At 49.9% G+C, this 21,805-nt stretch overlaps 6 protein-coding genes across 6 annotated transcripts; 3 read left to right on the top strand and 3 right to left on the bottom strand.

Moving 5' to 3' along the window:
* Positions 1–2,703: 2,703 nt before the first annotated feature.
* On the top strand, positions 2,704–4,405 carry MYCFIDRAFT_177627 (uncharacterized protein; the record flags this gene model as incomplete). The annotated part of the gene is made up of 6 exons (XM_007931385.1): positions 2,704–2,734; positions 2,776–2,836; positions 2,882–2,887; positions 2,914–3,469; positions 3,511–4,359; positions 4,388–4,405. The coding sequence occupies 6 exons, from the start codon at positions 2,704–2,706 to the stop codon at positions 4,403–4,405; spliced, it is 1,521 nt and encodes a 506-aa protein (XP_007929576.1).
* Positions 4,406–4,545: 140 nt separating this feature from the next.
* MYCFIDRAFT_20039 (uncharacterized protein) lies at positions 4,546–10,108 on the bottom strand (the record flags this gene model as incomplete). Its single annotated transcript, XM_007930557.1, has 6 exons — positions 4,546–5,445; positions 5,506–7,026; positions 7,078–9,027; positions 9,087–9,505; positions 9,561–9,948; positions 10,010–10,108. Coding segments are annotated over 6 exons (5,277 nt in total), but the record flags the coding sequence as incomplete, so codon positions are not given.
* Positions 10,109–11,527: 1,419 nt separating this feature from the next.
* MYCFIDRAFT_190048 (uncharacterized protein) lies at positions 11,528–13,029 on the top strand (the record flags this gene model as incomplete). Its single annotated transcript, XM_007931386.1, has 6 exons — positions 11,528–11,567; positions 11,625–11,734; positions 11,787–12,023; positions 12,078–12,378; positions 12,429–12,710; positions 12,770–13,029. The coding sequence occupies 6 exons, from the start codon at positions 11,528–11,530 to the stop codon at positions 13,027–13,029; spliced, it is 1,230 nt and encodes a 409-aa protein (XP_007929577.1).
* A 601-nt stretch (positions 13,030–13,630) lies between these two features.
* MYCFIDRAFT_198855 (uncharacterized protein) lies at positions 13,631–15,093 on the bottom strand (the record flags this gene model as incomplete). Its single annotated transcript, XM_007931387.1, has 3 exons — positions 13,631–13,802; positions 13,866–14,800; positions 14,854–15,093. 3 exons carry the CDS (start codon positions 15,091–15,093, stop codon positions 13,631–13,633), a joined length of 1,347 nt encoding a protein of 448 aa, XP_007929578.1.
* A 425-nt stretch (positions 15,094–15,518) lies between these two features.
* On the top strand, positions 15,519–16,904 carry MYCFIDRAFT_45566 (uncharacterized protein; the record flags this gene model as incomplete). Its single annotated transcript, XM_007930632.1, has 5 exons — positions 15,519–16,207; positions 16,258–16,307; positions 16,372–16,438; positions 16,486–16,585; positions 16,635–16,904. The coding sequence occupies 5 exons, from the start codon at positions 15,519–15,521 to the stop codon at positions 16,902–16,904; spliced, it is 1,176 nt and encodes a 391-aa protein (XP_007928823.1).
* A 318-nt stretch (positions 16,905–17,222) lies between these two features.
* Atr3 (ABC transporter, PDR-type) lies at positions 17,223–21,497 on the bottom strand (the record flags this gene model as incomplete). The annotated part of the gene is made up of 2 exons (XM_007931388.1): positions 17,223–19,251; positions 19,312–21,497. 2 exons carry the CDS (start codon positions 21,495–21,497, stop codon positions 17,223–17,225), a joined length of 4,215 nt encoding a protein of 1,404 aa, XP_007929579.1.
* Between the last annotated feature and the right edge of the window lie 308 nt (positions 21,498–21,805).

Below are 21,805 nucleotides of genomic sequence, written 5' to 3' on the forward strand. Positions count from 1 at the left end.
ATACTATTCTTAACTACCTTCTATAGGTAGTAAGGGCAATAACGTCGTCCTTCTTATACTTATAGAAACAATAGTCTTCTTCTATAGAATAGCGAATAACCTACTAACCTTTAGGCTAGCTAGGGTCGATAGCAACTACGTAGAAGTAGAACTTATAACCTATCTTCTTTAAGGTTAACTTCCGCTTTATTATACCTTCCTTCTAGGTACGCTTCTCTAGTAAGCCGAAGTAACTATATGCCTAGCGGTAGCAATACTTAAGACTACTATCCTTATTCTTCTACGGCTTATACTACTTAAATTCGAATCTAGTCGCCTTTCCGAAGGTATAGACGTACGACTCGAGGGCTTAATATAATAGAAATCGCGACTTGCGCGGTATTAGACTACGAGAGCGTTCCTTTAGTAAAAATAGGTACTTCTAAGGGCGTAGTAATACTAACCGATAATCTAGTAGATTAATACGCTTACGCGGTAGCGACAGTAAGCGCGAGCGACCTCGAATACGTATCTCCGAGATAAATTAGACCTCTCCCTATAACTTAATATCTACTAGCGCGCCTTTAATACCTTTAATACCTTTTACTACTAAGAGCGCGCCTTCTATTACTATTTCTACCTCTTTAATATCCGCCGCCGCCGATAGCGCGCCTTCTACGCCATCTACGCCTTCTATACCTTCTACACCTTCTGTGTATTCTATATCTTCTGTACCTTCTATCGCCGAGAGCGCGCCTTCTTCTACTGCCGCCTCTACCTCCGCCGCGCCGCTAGTAATAAGACTATTAAGAAACTCGTCGTATAATAGAGATTTAGCTATTTTCGATAGTTACTAGGCAATCTACTACAAAAGAGGGAAGAAATACGAATTTTAGGCCTATAGTAGAATTCGAGGTACGACTTCCTAAGTAACGCGCTACGCGCCTATTAATAATACTAACTAAGAACGGAAATAGGCTATATTAGGTAGAAAGAGCACGTAATTCTATATAAAGGCGATTCTATAATAGTACTAGTATCGGGTTATACTAGGGCTTAGGCAGATAGCTAGGGCTCGGTTTAGTAGCTAGGTCTAACGGCAAATAAAAGTTAAATATAGTATATAAAAAGCTTCCCTATCTATAGTATCTAGTATACAAGTTGCATAGTTATAGTTATACGAGCGATTGTTCGTATACTTAGCTATTCTTTAACTTAGTCGATAGATAGTAGATTAAGGCGCTATTCCGTTAGACGGTATTACGAAAGCTAGATATGCCTAGCAATCGCCTTTGTATCGTAGGATGCGGATATATAGTAATATATTATAGATATTACATCCCGTACCTTTAGTTTAGGTTCTCGATTATATAATTATTAATGCCTATAAACGTAATTGCCTAATCGTAGCGACGACGCCTAGGGTATCGTAGAACTACAAGCCTATAGCGTACTAAGAAGCTATTATATTGTACTTTAGAAAGGAATTAGGTAGTAGAGCGACTTATTAGAAATAATTATATAAAGTATATAAACGTAGTTTATATATATATCTTTATTATATTCTAGCGATTTAATTTACTATTATCTAAATAATACTATAAAGTTAATTACTATAAGAAAGACTAGTAAGACTAGTATAGTAAGGGAGGAAACTAATATATTCTACTACTAATTAGCTTAAAACTCTTTGATATAGTCTAAATTATATTATAGAGTTTTCTACTATTACTAATAGTAGTACTAGCTTTATAATTTTAATATATTTATTAAACTACTAGCTAGTAATATACTCTATTAGTGTTAATATACTCTACTAGTAGAGTAATTTTAATTATGACTTTTAGTACTTAAATACGTTTTGTTATATTAAACACTTAGCTTTAAAGTAACTTAAACTATTATAAAATTTATAAAATATCCTATAGAAAACCTAAGTATATAAATATAAAATAGGAAAGCTTTCGAAATATATAGAGAGCTAATGCTTTATATAGTAGTTCTCGGGTTATTCGTAGAAATATAGAAGTAGGTACTTAGTACTCGGTAGCTAACTACTCCTAGAAGCATCCTAGCCTCGGCAAGGCGCGACTGCTCGACCTAACTATCGCATCCCGCCGTAACGCCCGCTATTGTCTAGGAACTACCCGCGGGCCGCGGCTTTATAAAGCCTTTTACGCCTAAGTTACCGCTCGCTTAGCTAGCGAGCGGCGTTTGCCGCTAATTTGATTAAGCTACGGATATAGCCGAGAACCGTAGGAAATATACTAATTGCTAAAAGCATTTTAGAGATATAAAAACCTTAGTAAACTAGTAAATAGTAATTACTATAGTAATAGTAACATTACTACAGTAATTACTATTATTATTACTTTTACTATTACTAGAGACCTTTAAGAAATAGTAATAGTAATAGTAATAGTAATAGCAATAGTAATAGTAATAGTAAAATAGTAATTACTATACTTTTACTAGTATACTATTCTTAGCAATATATTAGTAAAGACAGTATATCCTATACTATCTTCAAACAAATAGTAACCGCTATAGCAAATAGTAATTGCTATTTTACTATTGCTATTACTATTACTATGGACTTCTTCCTGAGATTGCTGTTGCTATTACTGTTACTATTGCTAATTTGACTTTACTATTTGCTATTTGCTATTGCTATTGCTGTTACTAAGGTTTTTACATCTCTAAAGCATTTGATGTTCCCGCTGCATGTCTAGTAACATCCCTCCAACATTTCCCGGTTCTGTTTAAGATAAAATCTCAGGAGGCCGTCTAGGATAGCTTTCTGTCTCTTCATCCACGGCGTATTTAAGTCCCAAGAGCCGCCCCTGAGAGCCTTGGCGTGACGGGCACGCGCCTTTATCCTATGTCACATGTCAGCGACTAGTGAATGGTTTAGTTAGTCATCATGTCCCGAAGGCTTCGCGCAGCCTGCGACTTCTGCCATACTTCCAAGATCAAGTGCTCGGGAGGGAAGCAGTGCTCAAGCTGCAGCTCGCTTAACATGGCCTGCTCGTACAGCTATACGAGGCACACTGGTCGACCACGAGGGGCTCGTAATAGGAAGACTCTCGAGCGCGTCCAGCAGTTTCAAGTTGAGCTGGACTTGCGATCGATCACCGACGGCGGAGGTGCGCCATCTATCCGGGACATGACGACTTCCGCCCCTGAATTGCAATCAAGGACCGAAACGTCTGCCCGCGAGAATGGCACAAGCTCCCAGAACGAGAGCCTCTTGCACCTCCAGTCGAATGATCCCTATGTTGGAGACATGCTCGATGGCCAGAGTGGCGGAAACTCCGCGTTTGACGACGCAATGGACTCTGACCTGTACGAAGTCGAGTCTGAGTTTCATTCCGATTCCACTCTCATTCCGGGCCTACTCAGTCCTGCAGTAACGGTAACTCCTTTCCAGCCGATAAGTAAGACTCCTTCGTTTGGAACTGATGATGTAGAAGCTAACCTGATGCAGTCAGTGATAATGAACGACGAGCGGCCGCTCATGCGGCAATTCAGCAGAACGAACAGCTTCTTGAGCATGAGCATCAGACGACATTCGAAGCATCGAACCCAGCGGAGCCCTCGGATATCTCATCGATGGATATGCTCACAGATATGTCTGCACTCGATCCTCAACTCCCACGGTCCAACATATGTAATTGTATTTCCAACCTGTCACTTGGCTTGTCCCGATTGGCAACTTCTTCGTATATGGCACAAACAGTAGATACGCTGGAAGACACTCTCTCTAGTACCCGAGTTGTTCTCAGTACCACGGCAGAGTGCTTCGCATGCCACTGTCATTCGGCAGGTCCGCGCATGGTAGTCTTGCTACTCATCGCAAGCAGCATCAGCCTGATCGCAAACATCATCAGCAACCAGTGTGCGAGCTCGGGTCAAACGGCGGTGGTCGTTTCGGACACAACCTGGCCAAACAGAGTCATTCAGCATAGTCGTAGCCCACGTCGTCTCTCCGAATCCGACCTTGTGGATTCGTCCCTGCACAAGGCATCGGGCATTTCGGGACCCAAGTTCAACAGATACCTACCTACAATGAGAGAGGAACGGCTCATGCGATCGGCCTTGTTACTGAATGCGATCGATCAGACTTGTACCGCCAGTCGTCGCTTGCTGCAACTGGCGAACAACTACAGACTCTCGCTGCAGTCCGGCGGCGGCTTGCATGTGGACCAGACAAGTGCAATGCTCTTTTTCTCTCGCCTACCATCAACAATGCGCATGTCTTCCACCGGCAGACAGTCAGAAACGACGATGGTTCAAGGGCTGCAGTACATCTGCGAAACGATGGAGCAGATTGCGCGCGACATGTCTCGGCATGCCGAGGATTTTGCAATCTTTCATCGCGTGTAAGGAGTTGGGAAAGGTCATCAAGCAAGCAAGCAAGCGGTAGAATACATATATCTATCCCGGCAAAAGCACTTCCTCTCTATCGCTTACTTGACACCGCTGCACTCAGAATTTGACTGAGTCGTAGGCACTATAACACACACGGTACTGTTAGCAAAGTCTTCGGCTCTCTCGTAACATGCCCCAATGGGGAAAGGTCAGTGCTGGAGATTCACCTACCTGCGGATGTCGAAGCAGATTGAAGTGCGTCCCCGGGGCTTGAGATATTGTTATGCTGGCGTGAGGAAGCAGCTGCTGCCATTCGGTGTTCGGAAGCCGCACAGTTTGTCTCGGAGCCAGGAGGAATCGAGCAATTTTGGAGCTACTAGAGGAGGTGGTCACAAGGGCTTGTCGACCACTCAATAGGTGCTGTTGATCCTCTAGCACTCCGCACGAAGCCCAGATGATATGTACGTCGAGAGAAGCACCGCCAGATCCATTACCTGCAAGCGGAAATTGCTTGTAACCTGCGATGGCCTGGACAGTTGCTTGGAAGTGGTCAGTGACCCATCCCGGGCATTCTCTGCCATCGTCACTGAAAGCTCCCAGCTTCGAAAGAACGGAAATCAGCTCCTCCGACATGGCTTCGAAGGCGTTCCGAGGCGCCGAATCGATCAGAATCAACTTGCTCACACTCTCGCCAGCACGTTGTAGAGCCCGTGATGCTTCAAAAGCGTAGTACCCTCCTGCTGACCATCCACCCAGAAGATATGGCCCGTGAGGTTGATGCTTCCGAATTTCTTTCACCCAAAGCTCCACAAGACTTTCCACCGTGAACATCCCTCTGTGCCCTTGTTGCCGGATATAAGGACTGCTTAGACCAATGACACAGGTATCTGGGCCGAATGCGGGAAAATCGAGATTCAGGTATACCGTTGCGGATCCACTTCCATCTGGGAAAAGGAACAAGAAGGTCTTCGCCGATCGTGGATCACGATTGAAGGCGTTCGAGAGATGGCTTGCCGCATGGCCGTTGTCCATTCGGGTATGGTGAGAATCATCGCCTCGCCTGTCGTGGGCCTCAGCGCGGGACGGTAAAACGGCCTTGCTCTCATTCACCTCGCGTCGAACGTTCACCGGAGAGGAAGAAGACACCGAGCTCACAGGAGTAGGGCAGAGCTTTGCCAAAAATCCCGCCTCGAGCTCGGAGTAGCTGCTAATACCCCCGTGAAGTAAATCCATCGCGTTGAATCCAAGTTGAGACTGTACTTCGCCCATTATCGATAGACGCATCAAGGAATCTACGCCGAGGTCATCGAATTGGTCCTGTTGAAGTAGCTCTTCAGTACTGATGCCAATCTGCTGTGCAACAATTGATCGGAGAATGGAAACACTCTGAGAACTCATACCTTCCCGGCTCTCATGAAGTCCGTCCAGCTGGCTGAGTGTCGTCGGTGGTGACTCGAGAGTAGAAGGTGTTGTTTCGGATCCAGACTTCTCGGATGTTCCATCGCTGGAATCGCCACTTGCCCCGAGGAGGAATTCTTGCAATTCCCCAACCGTTTTACAGTCATGGAACACGGCTTGGGCTAAGTCGACTCCTAATTCATGGCGTACAGCTCCTAGTATCGTCAAGGTCATGAGCGAATCGATTCCTAGGCTTTCCAGACGTGTGTCACGAGGCAAAGTCCGCAACTCCGCGCCGCACTCGCGCGAGATTATCTCCATGGTTTTCTCACATTGACTGGACAAGTCGAGATTGCTTTCGCCGGTCTTCTCGGGCGGAGCATGAGTGACTCCAGGGGTCTCTTGTCTTGATCTTGTAAGGATGATATTTTGACCAGCGGGTGGTGTTATAGGTCCATCGTGCACTGCAGCCAACAACATTGGTAGAGCTTTCTTCGGTATACGCCTGAAATCCACTCCTTTGGCAACCCCAACAAGTGCATCCTGCTCGAAGATGTGTACTGTACCAGTGTAGATCCCGGGTCGGATGTTGTGCATTCTGACGTGCACTTCATACTGCTTTTGTGGGTTGATCTCGGTTGGAAGACGTAATGACCGCCACCCATGGGAGATATAGACCGCGTCTTTGGATGTGAAAAGAGGATTTCCGTTGAGTACCAAGCCAGAAAGATGGAGCAAGCTATCGATCCAGTATGGAGAGCAGAAGAACTTCTCCTCCTCGTTTTCCGCAACAGGCAATCTGATCGTTGCAGTCGCTTCGAGGCCTGGTGCTAGGTACACCTGATGCAGTCCTTGGAATTGGGCACTGTAATCCACCAGCGATGCGAACAATGTGTACGCTGATTGCCTTCCGAACTTATTGATATCGTCTTGGGCCACATTTTCGTGGATCTGACGTCGTCGTTCGTTGATCATAAACTCTGACGATGCCAGTTTCGAACTCCAGGCTTTGTCATCCGAGAACACTACTCGACACTGAGCGTGTTGCTTCTTCTCGCCACTGAACTCGGAACAAAGCTGTATGTCTAGACATCCTGCCGTCAAATCCACGAGTGCAGTAATGTTGACTAATTGTGGGCCCGGTGGACATTGTTCCGGAACCAAGATGGGCTGCATGATCTCCATACGTTTTACTGTCATTCCTGACGCGTCTGTGGTGAGAGGATAAGTCCTTCTCGCATGATCCGCGATGGTCATGGCCATGTCCGTGTAGACCGACTACGGATATATCGTCAGCCCGCACTCACAAGTGATTGTCAGACTTCTTACCGCCGGGCAAAGATACTTGCCAGCCACCGCATGCCCCTTAATGACATCGCGGAGTGGAGGGTAGGCAAAATCGGTTTCGAAGACAACTTTTGCGGCCACATCACTGATTGATTCCTCCAGCACGAGCCTATGAACGGTCGTGGTCAGTTGCTTCGGCAGGCTGGATGGAACCTGCGTCTTCGGCATGTTCGACTTAGTGTGTACATGTAGACGCCAGTCGTTCTCGTATGGAATCCAGTAGTTCTTCTGCTCCCATGCATACGATGGTAGGTGCAAGACCTCGGGTAAGCCCTCCAAATCCGCGTAGTACGCATCCCAAGAGACATTGTAGCCGTAAGAGTGCATTCGAGCTAGACTGCATGACAGAGTCTTCCAGGGATGCTCTTTTGGGCGCATGGACGACAATAGCAGCTTGCAAGGCCCCATAGTTGCGTGAATCATAGCCAGGCAAACTGGGGTCGTTCCAATCTCTAACCAACACGTATTCTGGGGGGAGAACCCTTCTGCCTGAGAAGCTTCCAGTGCCCCTCGGAAATGGACTGGATCGCGGATTTGGCGAACGATGTATTCTGCGTTCAGAGTTGGACTACTTCGTACGACGGTTGCAGAGGCCGTTGGCGTGGCTACGGCAATGCTAGGTGTCTTGAAAGTTAAGCACTCGAGTTCTTCTCTCAGGTCACCTAGCAAAGGCTCCATCTGCGCCGAGTGATGGCCGAATGGCATGCCCAAGATCTTGCAGCGAGTACCTCGAGGCTTAAAGATTTGGAGCAGGTCTTGAATGGTATCTGCAGATCCAACCAGCACAGTATCTTGGGGACTGTTGAAGCACGCAACTTCCACTGTCGACAATTTCTCGTCCAAAGTTTCACGAATGGTATCCAAGCTTGCGTTCACCGCCAACATGAGGTGGCTCTCCGTTGAACAATATTTCTCCAATAGCCTTGCCCTGGTTCCCACAAGGCGAATCGCGTCTCTGGCCGTGAGAACCTCAGCGGCGACCAAGGCAGCATATTCTCCAAAGCTGTGGCCCAATACAAGATCCGGCCTAAGGCCAAATCTTTGGAGGAGTCTGAGCAGTGCCATCTGCACACCCAAGATGAGGACTTGCTTCGAGACGAAGTCTGGTTCACCTCCCTCGTTCGTGATGAATTCCTCGAAGCTTGGAATTCGCTGAGAAGTCGCGATCTGGTTATAATGCAGCAAGGTGGCTCGGAAGTATCCACAGGATTGCGCAAGCAGTCTTACTGAGTGTATATCGAATGCTCCCTGCCCTGTAAAGATCAAAGCTAGCTTTCGTTCCCCAGAAACAGCATGTTCGACCCCATCGTCTGAGATGGAATTCAAAGCTTCTTCAGCCTCTGCAACGGTCGAAACCACTTTGACTGCACGCAGTCTGTGATGGATTCGCCGAGCCATGGTGGTGTACGAGAGGTCCACAAGTGACGGCTGCGGAACTTGCTTGAGATACTGTCGCAGCCCCTGAGCATTTCCTTCCAGTGAGGTCCAGGACTTGGCAGAAATGGCAATGGGAAGCCAATTGGGAACTTTGGTAGGTATCTTCCGCCGTTCCTCGGTAGCCTTGCTCGCTTGGCTGATAATACACGCCGCGTTGCCACCGGCCGCATCGAAGTTGTTGATAAGAATGGTAGTTTTGTTCTCTTCGTCAGTAGTGATCGAGTCGGGAAGCGAGATAGCTTGTCGAGGTATGGCTACGTTTCGCTCGCTCATGGGAGGGAATTGGCTGTTGATTACGCTCTTAATCCCAACATGGGGCGGAGCGAGCTTCTGGCGGATCATTAGAAGAGCTTTGATTACTGAGGTGATGCCGGATGCCGACTCTCCGTGACCAAGATTTGCCTTGATGGATCCCAGAAGGAGTGGGAAGTGAGAGGAGTGACGGGGTGTGGCGAAGGTGTTCAGGATCGAAGACATCTCTACCGCGTCTCCTGCCTGTCAGTGATCAGTCATAGTTGCTCGGCAATACAAATCTCGATTGGGCGATAGATTACCTGAGTGCCTGTGCCGTGCATTTCGATGTAATTGACATGGCCAGGACGAATGCCGGCATCTGCTACGACCTTTCGGAACAGTCTCTGCTGCGCCGGAGCCCATGGATGGGTAATGGAAGACGATCCCCAGGAGTGATTCATGGAGGAGGAAAGCAGTGTCCCCAAGATCTTGTCATTGTCAGCAATGGCCGCACTCAGTGGTTTGATCACAATCGATGCCACTGCTTCGCCTCGACAGTAACCGTCCGCTGCGTTGTCGAAGGTCTTGCAGGAACCGGTTGGGGAGAGGAAATGCCCTGAAATCAGGCCGTTGTAATTGTCCGAACTGGTCACAATGTTCATTCCGCCAACGACGGCCGTGTCACAGTCGCCGTTCCATATAGCATTGCATGCGACATGTAAGGCGACTAGGCTGGAGCCTATGCGATGATCAGCAAGATACATGAAGATTCTTGGAAGCCAACCAGCACTGACTACAGGCGGTGTCAATAGTCATAGACGGCCCACCGAATCTGAAGAAATGGCTAATGCGACCCGGACCAAATGCCCGCATGGTTCCTGGTATGAAATAGGTCCCGACTTGCTGAGTGGCGTTCTGTTCTTTGTACTCGTCTGCAACTTGTCCATAGAACGTCCCGACTCGCTCAAGCTGAGACGATGGCGTCCGATTGGGAACGAATCCGGCCATCTCCAACGCCTCGTACGCCGTGGTCAGTGCCAGACGCTGTCCCGGATCGGTCTGCAGCGCTTCCCGGGGCGAGATATTGAAGAATCTCGAGTCAAAGAGCCCCGGCTTGTCCAGGAAGCACCCAAAGGCTGGTGCATCGAGATGTGATTGTGCATCAAACCGATCCCGAGGGATCTTTGCCGATCTGTTAGCTGCCTCCTCCACACGTGATATGAGTGCCAGTTATCTACTGTACCTCTGTGTGGAGATCCTGTCCGTCCATCAGAGCTTTCCACAACTCGTCCACATTCTCCGCCCCAGGAAATCGACCTGCCATGCCGACGATCGCGATCGGGAACTTCGCGGATGAGGATAGTCGCTCTGGGGATACCGCGTGGTATACGCAGGGCTTGTTCAACCGTTGATTGAGATATCGATACAGCTGTTCAGAGGCGTGCTCCGGTAATGTGAGCATCGGGCTACCGAAGACAATGAATTCCAAGGACTCTCCTTCCTCCTGTTGGATCGCCTCGGCGCAGCTGACCTGAATGTCTTCTAGGTTACGGAGCTCTGCGAGAACATCGAGGAGTGTTCTCTCCAGGTATTGTTGCTTATTGACGACTTGATGAACGCCACTACACCCAACATGTCCTCGAAACGGATCAAACTGGTCGGCTTTCAAGTATGACGGAGTTTCCGAAGCCCAAATTGGAAGATGGCGAAGGACATCTTCTTCGCCGAAGTGCCCTCTCGCAGCTGCGGACGGAGAAGTCCTAGTGCCCAGGGCTTTCTCCTCTGTGCTGCTCGTGCAGAGAAAGGCTCGAAAAGCGACCAATATAACCTGGACCATGAGCTGCACGAACTCGTCCAGGCCAGTGGAAATGGCTGCAGTAGCCGCAACTAACTCGCCAGATGATAGTCCAACGAGAACATCTCGATCCGGAGTGGGCCATGGTGCTTGTGGACTGCGTTCAAAGTGTCTTTGGACCATGTCAGTTCTCGATCTGTCAGTCTTGAGGGGGTCTTGTGGTACTAGCCTGATGAAGGAGATACTCTGAGTCAGCAGCAGCTGGATTTGCAAGGAGAGATATGTGTCTTCGAATGGCTCGCTGTCCTTGGAGAGGTTATCCAACCACTTCAAGCTATAGAAATGATTGTTCAGACTCGTTGCACAAGCTTGACGTTTCCATTCCTCTCGTATTGCCGTGAGGATCTTATCCATGAATTTCGAAGCCAATGAGCTCGCTCCGATTGAGTCAATAACGGAGCGAGTTGTATACCGCCCATCACCCGCGTGGAGCAAGTCATCCGAGAAAAGAAACAGCCTGGGTTGAGCCATTGTGGGTTGTGCTCTTGCAGATCGTTGAGGATGATGTGAACCAACGACCTTCTGGAACTTCTTTGCTGCGCCGCTGCAAATGCGATCGCTTGACTTTCAAGTGCAGGTCTGTTACCGTTCTGCGCCAAATTCCAAGTCTCGGCGGGCTCGTTGGAAGCATGGCTCTCTATGGTCGATCGCCGACTACCCTACAGACTGGCTACGGCGACACAAAGGGCGGATGAAGTGTGCTCGCTAAGCAATTTTCTCGGTGAGTTACTTATATAGTGACAAGGGTCATGGATACTGCAGGGGCTGTAACTTCAAACTAACGTCGATTCTGGACATTCGTTTCGTCGGTTGATGCCATAGAGTCTGCTAAGGCACTTGAATCTATCCATCAGATTGCAAAGCTTTTTCCTGACGTCCGTAAACTGCGGTGGTGCAAGTTCAGAAATGGCTGAGACACAACACCACGTCCTCATCGTTGGCGCCGGTAAGTGATGAATATGCTATGATAAGATTATGAACGTGGACTGAACTTGTTGTCAAGGTATAACGGGGCTGCTGTTGGCTCAAGCCTTGAAGCAGGTGAGGACGCCATTCGTCGTTATCTCTCGTTCACGGGATCTAATCATCCACTTCCACGCAGAGAGACATCCCGTATACCATATTCGACCGCGAACCATCCAGGCAACGATATCGAGCCAGAGAGTGGGGAGTATCGCTTCAATGGGCCCTGCCACTGATTGCCGAATGCTTGCCCAAAGAACAATTCAGTCGGATCCACGAGACAGCAGTCGATGCTAGCTACGTACCTGAAGATCCGGGTAGATTCCCTACGTTCCATGGCAAAACAGGCGCACACATCAAAGACATCCCTCTTGTGTACATGTATCGCGTGTCGAGACATAAGTTTCGGGCCTTGTGTCACGAGGGAATCGACGTTCAGGTATGATATTACGCATCGTGCCCCCTGAGGGTTCCGTTATTGAATATACAACAGTATGGCAAAACGCTTGTCGGCCTGAAGTATCCACAAGCTGGAAGCGTCGTAGCCTTGTTCGGAGACGGGTCTGAGATTACAGGAACCTTGGTCGTGGGAGCTGACGGTGTTCGCTCAAGCGTAAGAGAGTGTATATTTGATGAGGTGGATCGCAGCCTTGGGCTGGCCCGAACAGCCCCATATATTGTAATCAGTCTGCATGCTTGCTACGGCGACGCGGAGAAAGCTCTTTTCGTACGGCGGAATCATCCTGTGCTATTTCATGGCATACACCCTGATGGATTCTGGCTCTGGCTGTCCGGTAGGCTCGCGCGGAACTTGTAGCTGCTGTCCAACGCTGACTGTAGACAGTACAAGACGTTCCCAGCGATGATCCCGCCACCTGGTCTTTCCAACTCTTGATTACGTGTAAGCCGCGAGTGGGACTCGACCCAAGCGTGGAGCCCATCACTCTTGCTCGAGTGCAGCAGATGGCTGAGTCTTTCGGAGAGCCATTCCGATCAGCGTGGCGCTGGGTCCCTCCAGGAACTAGCCCATCGTCGAACTACATGTCGTACTGGGAACCGATTCCTTGGAACCATCGTGAAGGACGAGTAACTTTAGCCGGCGACGCTGCTCATGCGATGACAGTGCGTAAGTACAAATCAACCCACATAAGCCTCTCACCTCGCCTCAATCTAATGTGCTTCAAGAAAGAGGGCAAGGCATGAACAACGGCATAGCAGACGCTGTTAGTCTTGCCAAAGGTCTGCAGCGTGTCGTGGAGGGAGAATCTAGCATGGAGGACACGATAGAGGAGTATCAGCGGGAAATGATTGAGCGAGGCGCTGCCGAGGTTAGGCTGTCGAAACAGCAAACGGAAATGGTTCATGATTGGAATCTTGCGTTGAAGTCCCCGTTGCTGAACAAAGAGGCGTGTTTCCCTCAAGAACGAACGTCACACAGACTGTAGTCTACAGATACTGGGACTGTGTGTCAAGTGACATGGGCATTGGGCCTTGGAAGCCGGATTTTCACAGCAGTTTCGGAGCCTCCTGATCGACGATTACATGCAATCACAGGAGTACACAGCCCACCGCAGTCGTCATTTGTCTTAATCGTAATGCTGAAGTGATTGCTACCAATCTCCGGTTGCGAAGCACAAATTTCCCATACTCGGCTGCGTCAAGCGGCAGACCTATTGTTTCGGCGCCCTACTTGGTGAAAGAACCTTTACATTAGTCAAATATAAGTAAGATACCGAAGCTGAAAAGCTAAAGAACCGCGGGAATTTCTACTCCTTGTTCATTGCCTGGCAAATTCCTTGTAGCTTCTTCGATTATGCACAAGTTCCCCGCTGCTATTGAATACCGTGGAGACGGAAAGGTAGATGTAGAAGAGACCAAACTTACATCTGTGCTTTGAAGATTCTCGGCAAGAGTGACTGTTAAAGCTGGTATACTGATGGACTGAGAGAGAAAGTGGCCTAGAAATGGAGAACGGGCGAAGCAATGTAGTCGAAAATTATGATATTGAGCAGCAAGATGAACTGAATCTTGAATTCAATAGGCATACTAATGCCATTGAAACTCAAGAAGGGAATTCGCAATACCTGCAATGTTGTTAATCGCGCCAAAGCATGCAACAAAGCTCCAAGCGTTGTTCGCATTGAGGAAAATGTTCTCAAACTCCTTCAGGCTTCGCTCTCGAGCATTATGTGCTCCCATCATCACGAGATCATCGATTCTGAGATCGATAGGTCAGCAAGCTCTGGGCGATATCGCTTCGTCAATGAGAGACCATGCTTACCTTGCTTGTCGTTGGTCAAGCAACGGACTGAATTGTGCCGGGGGTTCTGGTAGGACAACTTCATTGATCAACACCGTCGACCCTGGACTCAAAGCTGGTTCCAACGCTCGCAAAATCTCGACACACTTCTCATCAGACCAGTCATGCAGAATGTTCCTGAAGTAGTACACGTCTGCTCGAATCGACTGCGGAGCGAAGAAGTCATGCTCATGGAATGTGACATTGCTCAGCCGTGCACTTGCGATGGCGGACGTGCCTTTTTTCATGGCCTCCTCGTTCGTGTCTTGTACAATGAATTGTGCGTTGGGTACTTCAGCTGCCAGGAGACCGGCAATCTGACCAGATGATCCCCCAACGTCGACAAGAGTTCCGCTTCCTCCTAGACGCCCTTTCCAGTCCCAGCTTGAGAGAAGGTCACGAGCGCTGTATCTCGGAAGCTGAGCGCGGCCGTCTAAGAAATTGTAGTACTCTTTGGCCTTTTCAGGTCTGAGCGCCATGAACTCGAAGCAATCTTTATAGCCCGGATAGGTCAAATTGAAGGGGGCAGCAGGCAGAGCACTGTCACCGTTGACACTGTGCCCGTTGAGCCTGTCACCGCCGAGACATGTCTTTCCTTTCTTGGCTTCACGCCACATCTGCTCCCAGGGACTTATATTGGCACAGATGTTGGTGATCATGCTCGCGTTATGCTGCGCAACATCTCTCAGATTCCCATTCCAAGCAAGAGTAGCGGATGCAGCAGAGTGTCCGATGTAGCCTTCCGAATCTTCGATGAAAATCCCATTGGTAATGGCAAAGCGGACCAGCCGCGTGAGAATGTCCAGGTCGGCGTGCAATAAAGTCGCGAGATCGGTGAGAGGGATCGTGCCTTGCAACGGTACCTGCTGCGGAACCCCCATCCTCAGTAAAGCCTCCAAGTTCGCTGCATCGAGTGCCTACCGTTGATTAGCACTTCGCATCCGGGGATCCTGTCGTTCGGATGCTTTACATTGTATGACAACGTGACAACGTGGTCGACGGGGCCCTGTGCGAGTCGCACAATGGTATATGCGGCCTGGACAATCTGGTTGCGAAGTCTGATGGTTTCTTGAGTCTCGATTGAAGCAGTGGCAACGTCAACGTAACCCGATGCTTCAAGGGTGCACTGCGGTCGTTGTTGCGCCGACAGACGCTTTTCTAGCTGGGCGGCATCCGCAACCACCGACTTGGCGAGATCAGATAGCGACATGGCGATTGGGAAATGCGGCAAGGCAAGACAAACGTCCTGCATCAGCACAAAGATGCGTGAGTTGAGTCGTCGCTGATAGAACTATCGACCTGGAGGCTCTGAAGACTCGAGTGCATGTGACTGCCAATGCTGCCCAGTCACGTGTGGAAAGGTGATATGCATGGCGAATGCGGATCCATCGACAGCGGATTTGCCGAGAATACATATTCTCGGTGAGCCAGATTCGGCGTGGACAGGGGATGTGCAGAAGCGCAATGATTGACTTCCAATGTTTGTCGGGGAGTCTGTTCGGCACTCGACCTCGCTTTCTTTCCCGCACGAAGACTGAATCCATGCGTTTGTGTCATGTCCCTGGGATAAGTATGTAGGTCGGTAGAAGACAATCAACAATCCTAAGCTATACTACTGAATCTTCCACTGCCAGCATGTCCGTCAATGTCGTTGTGATTGGCGCAGGAATCGCCGGACTGACGGCCGCTGTCTCGTTGTCGCAGGCGGGCTACAAAGTAACCGTCTTGGAAAAGTCGCAGTGTGCCGGGGAGACAGGGGCAGCTCTGGCACTGTCGCCCAATGGTGCCAAGGCTTTGGCCTCCCTCAACTTCTCCTTCCAGCGAGCTAGAGCGGTCCCTCTGGAAACATGGGAGAGTTTGGACGGGAGAACCTTGAACACTCTCACCAAGGTTGATCTGAAGACGGCTGAGCAGAAGTATGGCCATCGAATGTGGTCGGTGCACCGGGTGGATTTGCACATGGAGCTGCTTAGGCTGGCGACAGAGCAGACTGGAGGCTCTGTAACTCTGCGCCTGGGTGCTCCAGTCCGGGCTATCGATCCACAGAACGGCATTGTGTACCTAGATGAGAGGGAGTGCATTCAAGCGAGTCTGATCGTGGCAGCCGATGGCCTGCACTCTGTCGCCCGCTCTGTGGTGCTGGGCACGAACTTTCCTCCAACAAAGACCAATTTCAGTGCCTTCCGTTTTCTCGTCCCTACGGCTCATTTGGCACGAGATCCTTCGCTCTTGGGCTTGCAAGCGCGGAAATCGCCTGGTTCAACGATCTTTGCGGATACACTGAGCACAGAAGAAAGGCATCTTGTTTGGTATGAGTGCAGAGAGTAGGGTTGCCGCCAAGCTCCTGTCCTATCCGCCAACTCACCTTTTGCAGTGGCGAAATGCAGAATATAGTGGGCATACATCCGACACGAGACGATTGCGGTGTCACTCAAGGCTAGTTTCTCCTCCCATGCCGTCGATTTTGCTGACCCTGAACGATTTGTAGACGACAACAAGACCAAGATGCTCAACGAATACGCGGATTTCCATCCAGACGTTCAGGCTCTGCTTCGGTTAGTGATCCAATGTCGTTGGTAGGCACGTCGTAATGGATCAACAGTCTTGCAGGAGAAGTCACTTACTGGCCACTATACTCCTCGGAGCCAATCACGACGTGGGTCAATGGCCAAGTGGTGTTGATTGGCGATGCTGCTCATCCGGTATTGCTAAGTAACTTCATGATTGTGCGATGATCGCTGACTAGAGTAGATGTTGCCGTTTGGTGGTCAAGCCGCCAACCAGGCTATCGAAGACGCTGTCGCACTCGGTCGGTTGATGTCGGGGCGTGAGTCCTTGCTCTCGGTCCAGAAACGCCTAGTTGAGTTCCAGAGTCTGAGATACACAAGAGCGTCGATGATTCAGATACTCTCTTCTACAAGAATCGGCCGCGAGAGAGACGTCGACTCACTGCTACGCACGTTTGCTGGTGATTCCAAGGGTATGCCTATTCGTCTACAGGTTGCGTCGTACTGGCATTGACATTACAATGCATTAGTTCCAAGCTGCTTCGAAGATCGAATTGAGCACTCATTCAAGTGAGTTTCCAGCCAAGACCTGCTCTCATGGAATGATAGTGCTGAAATTATGTTTTCTCAGCTACGATGTCATCGCCGAATGTGATAGGAGGATCAACTTGAGGCAAGATAATTCTGGAGATTGCCATGTGTACTAGGACCAAGTCCGCATGGGAATTGATTTCCTATAGAAAACACGGCAATATATTTTGTTTCGATTCCCAGGGCAGTCATATCTCGAAATACGATCGTTGTAACAGCGGGTCACATTTCTATTTGCTGTCTAAGCACTTTTTCGATTTAGGCTCACCAATGCGTTGGCAATTTCCTTCATCCTGCGTATCGTGGTCTCTCGCTTATGGTGCAGCCGCTTGGAGTGCCTCATACCAGTGAGGAAAAAGAACAAGAGCCAGTTCGTGACAACGAATGAAGCAAACAGTCCTAGGCTCAGCCACTTTCGTTGCCGATGAAAGCCCAGGCTGGTGAAGTACCCGGTGCCAGTGGCGAAAGGACAATACATGCAGTTGCTCGTCGCATCTGGGGCCAGTACGTAACCCGGGTCAGCGTTACTGATGTACTGGCCACAAGTAGTGTTCGCGGGAGGATCGAAGTGTATCAGCTCGCTTTCTGTACACTCGATGTGCAGGTTGCCGAGGATAGTGGATAGAATGCCGCCGATCCACCAAGTCATTGGATTTACCCAATACAGCCAGCGGCTCCACACGCTCGGAAGCTGCGAGAATGGTCTCACAACTCCATTGCACAGCCCAGTGACGGCAAAGAAGAATGGCAGGGCATTCGACACCATTTCGATGTCGGGAAGCAGCATGCAGATCCATTGAGCCCAAGAGAACAGGAACCAGAAATAAAACAGTGTCATTGCAAACACATAGCAGCCCGTGGAGAACTGATGTGATATCCCGCTTGGAAGGTACCACGATAAGAAGTAGAGCAATGCAGAGACCGTTGCCATTGGAATTTCGGCCAATATACAGGCCGCACAGAGTGCTGTGAAATCGTAAGTCCCGGATGGCAACTCTCTTGTCGTCCACAAAAGCAAATTCTGGTAGAAGCGCACTTTGACGGTGTTGACGATGATGGGTGGCAAGAGTATGATGAGGAATACACTAAACATTCGGTCTTGGAGACTGGCCAGAGTGTTTCCGACCTGCCAGAAACAGAGTCCATTAATGAGGCCTGATGTGAGTGACACGCTGATCCAGGTGTACCAGTATGATGGTTCTCGCCAGTACTGTAAAAGCAGTCGCGTAGTAAGAAGCCTCACCTGCAGCGCCAAGGGTGCAGCATGAGGCGCGAACGATCGCCGCTTCTCGGATATTGAGGACGGTTTATCATGCTGAATGACTTGAATCGTGGCAGATAAAGCTCTGATCTCGTCCGAATTGGACCATTCTTCTGCCCACCCTTCTCCGGTGGAGCTCCGCATGGATGAATCGATGATAAGTGCAATTCCATGTGCATCGTCAGTACAAAGGACGCCGCGTGTGGCCAAATACTGTCTGAGATCCAAGGCTGAGCCAGAGTAGACACACCGGCCACTGAGGTCGAGAGCGAAGAGCGTGTCGAAGTGTCGAAGAATCTCCGTGGATGGTTGATGTATGGAGCATATGATTTTCATGCCAGAATCACAGAGCCGACGAAGAAGGCGAATGATCGAGAGAGCAGCTTGTGCGTCTAGACCACTTATCGGTTCGTCCATCATTACAAGGGACGGCCTGGCGACAAGCTCATATCCGATGTCAACAAGCTTTCGTTCTGCATAGCTGAGAGATCCGATGATTGTGTTTGCGATGCCTTGGAGTCCAAGGACAGAGAGCAAATGGGCCACGTACTGTAGCTTCTCTATCTTGGAAAATGATGGGTCTTGTCGAAGAATTGCGGAGAATTCCAGCGCCTCGCGAACGGTGGCGGTTTCTTCAAGTATGCTGACTTGTGCCACAAGTCCGATAGACCGGCGGAAGTCCCTCGCAGCCGTCTTTCCACTCATGGTGGCAATGCCCGTCACCACGGAATTTGCGGCCTGCTGACCCGAGAGCGCATGGAGGAGGCTGGTCTTTCCAGACCCAGAGGGACCTACAAGAGCCATCAAAACACCGCGGGCCACGTAGCCATTGATGTCTACAAGCACCTGTCGTGAGGAAACACCATCCTTGACCGTATAGTTGATGCTCTTCCATGCAAAAAGATCGTGAGCAGCTCCTAGGGAGGGGGGACTTTCGTTCATTGTTTCCGTTGTGCCCGAGTCTGACGCTCCTGAATGGTCGTTCAAGTTTTTCTCGACATCTCCAGTACTCGCCTCCTCTGATCGGTGGGGGTAGTCTGATCCGTCAACATCACCAGTACCGGTGGACTCCTCGTCAGCGATTCGGCGACGATCCTGACCAGTTTGAACGACTACGCGCTGACGAGCTGGCTGGTGTATACGCCACATCTTCTCAGATGCTACCCAGGTCCCGAACAGATACACGCCGGTGAGCACGACAATCAGAGCAAAGTTTCTCCAAAGATGCGCAAAGTTGTATTGGAACACTTTGGATAGATATTCGTGGCCTCTCACATCTGTGTTTCCCCGACCAGTGCCCGGAATGCTGCACGTTTGGGGAGAAATTCCAGATCCATTTTCGTAGGGAACAAGGTGTTCTGGCGCGCATGGAATCCTGTCATCATGAAGTTGGCTGCTCAGCATACCTTCGAAGCCATAAGCCAGTGGGTTGATGTAAGCAATCCAGCCGATCCAAGGCCGATCTGCCATGAGTCGAGACTTGGTAATGGTGTATCCTGCAAACATTAGGAGAACGTTGTGAGCGACGCCTGCAAAACGGACGGCGTTGTCCGGACTTGCGCTTGAGATAGCCAGAAGTCGGAATAAGGCGGTAACACACAATGTCAAGATCCAGACAAAAGCCAGGAATGCAAAGAATTTACCAGCATTCAGGGCGAAATTTGCCATGAAGTAGATGATAATGACCAACGGGACCACTAAGGTAGGTATCATGATCCAGTCGACCACAAAACGAGCCAGCATAGCAGCGCTAGGCCGGTAGAGTCCATACTGTCTGTGTCGCTCCAAGAAAGCTCGGCTCGATAAAGTTTCATCGACCTCACATAGTTGCACCCAGATGAGAAGGAGGGCCGCAAAAAGTGTCGCTCCGCTGCGTGAAAGGAGTCCGGCTGTACTCTCCGGGATATCATAGTAGAGACTCGCGACTACCAGAGCGTCCGCAATGGCAAGGAGATATTTCAACACCTGCCGTCTCCAATCTCCGCTCTTGAGCCAGAATTCACGCCTGACACAATTGATGACCTGCTGTCGATAATTTGGCACGAAAGATCTGTGGTGTATGTGCGTCTGGCTGGAGTCATCTCCTGCAGAGCCATGAAGTGCCTCGAGCTTCACCTCCTGGCGCTTGACCTCGGCGAGAACAAGTTCATTGGCTTTGCTGTCGCGGAAAATCTGTTCCAGGTCTTCTGCAGTTCGACCGCAGTTGTGTACTGAGTTTCCCGATGATATCAGGTTGGTCAGAAATTCCGCCATTGGCTGGTTAGTCTTGATGCGATATCCAAGACTCTGAAAGTACTGCCGAGCGTCTCCAGTCGGACCCTGGTACAGCATCCGGCCTCCGTGGATTACGAGAACTTTGTCAAAAAGATGGTAGATCTCGTCTCCTGCCTGGTTCAGAGCGATGACGGCTGATCGGTTGGTTTTGTGGGTAATCAGTCGGAGGCAGCGGATGAGTCTCAGAGCGGCATTTGCGTCGAGACCGCATGTGATGTTGTCCCAAGCTGAGATAGGTGATTGCAGCGATAAAGCTTCCATCACCGAGACTCGTTTCCTCTCTCCGCCACTGATTCCTCTTTTCAGTGTATTGCCTATCAAGGTATCACTCGAGAGCTCCATTCCAAAGATCTCAAGGAGTGCATTGGCGAGGGATCCAATTTGCCGTGTGGTTTCTGTTGGGAACGAGCTTCTCAGCGCGAATTCCAATGTCTGCCGTACGGTCAGGGCTGGGAAGTGCTGGTCGTCTTCTGGACAGTACGATGACCTGCCAGCGCAGCTGACGTGCCCAGTTGCAGAAGTGTCTTGATCTTGTCGATGCGATATGGCCTTGAGGAATGTGCTGCATCCGCTTCCCGCACGCCCCAGCACGAGCATCATCTCGCCATTGCCCACGACGCCCGTGAAGTTCCTGATTACTGGGTGCGGAGTGCAAGTAGCTTTCGTGCCCGATGCTCGGAGACACTTCAGAATGCGCGATAAGATGTCGCCAAGCGCAGCACTGGCAAATGTGTGCGGCGCTGTACATTGTTGGACGCTTCTTGCCACGTACAGGTCGCGAAAGACAACACCTGATGCGCTGACGTTGGCAGAGTGTTGACCTTGTGGCAGGGCATTTAGGAAGACGTCCACGGAGCGTTCCTGGCGGGATTCCCATTCTTCAGTTGGAGTCGCCCCAACCTGCAGCGAAGACGACGACTCATCTTTGCCCGTGCTACTGGCAGATAGTTGTTCGGATGCAATAGATTTGGTCTGCTCCATGGTATGGTCACGTTCCAAGATTTGCTAGACCTTAAGGCTGGGCCGACCTTCACTTCACCTGCTTGTCTCTACCCAAAATCTCTCGTTGGCCCATATAACACGAACGTCTCTTCTCATGGTAGGCATGTTGGGCCAAGATCTGCAGAAGTGACAGCGGTACATCTGTTCCCTATTGGGTTGCAGCCGGGCGAGGTTCATCCGCATATTTTTATACTCGCCGGGAGTAGATTCCCGATCCTTGGTCGAAATTTGGGGACGTTGCTATCGCTATCGTATGGCAGGTCGTCGCGTCACTGGCAGGTCGTCGC

This window comes from Pseudocercospora fijiensis, assembly GCF_000340215.1.
Source record: "Pseudocercospora fijiensis CIRAD86 unplaced genomic scaffold MYCFIscaffold_7, whole genome shotgun sequence".
Classification (NCBI taxonomy): domain Eukaryota; kingdom Fungi; phylum Ascomycota; class Dothideomycetes; order Mycosphaerellales; family Mycosphaerellaceae; genus Pseudocercospora; species Pseudocercospora fijiensis.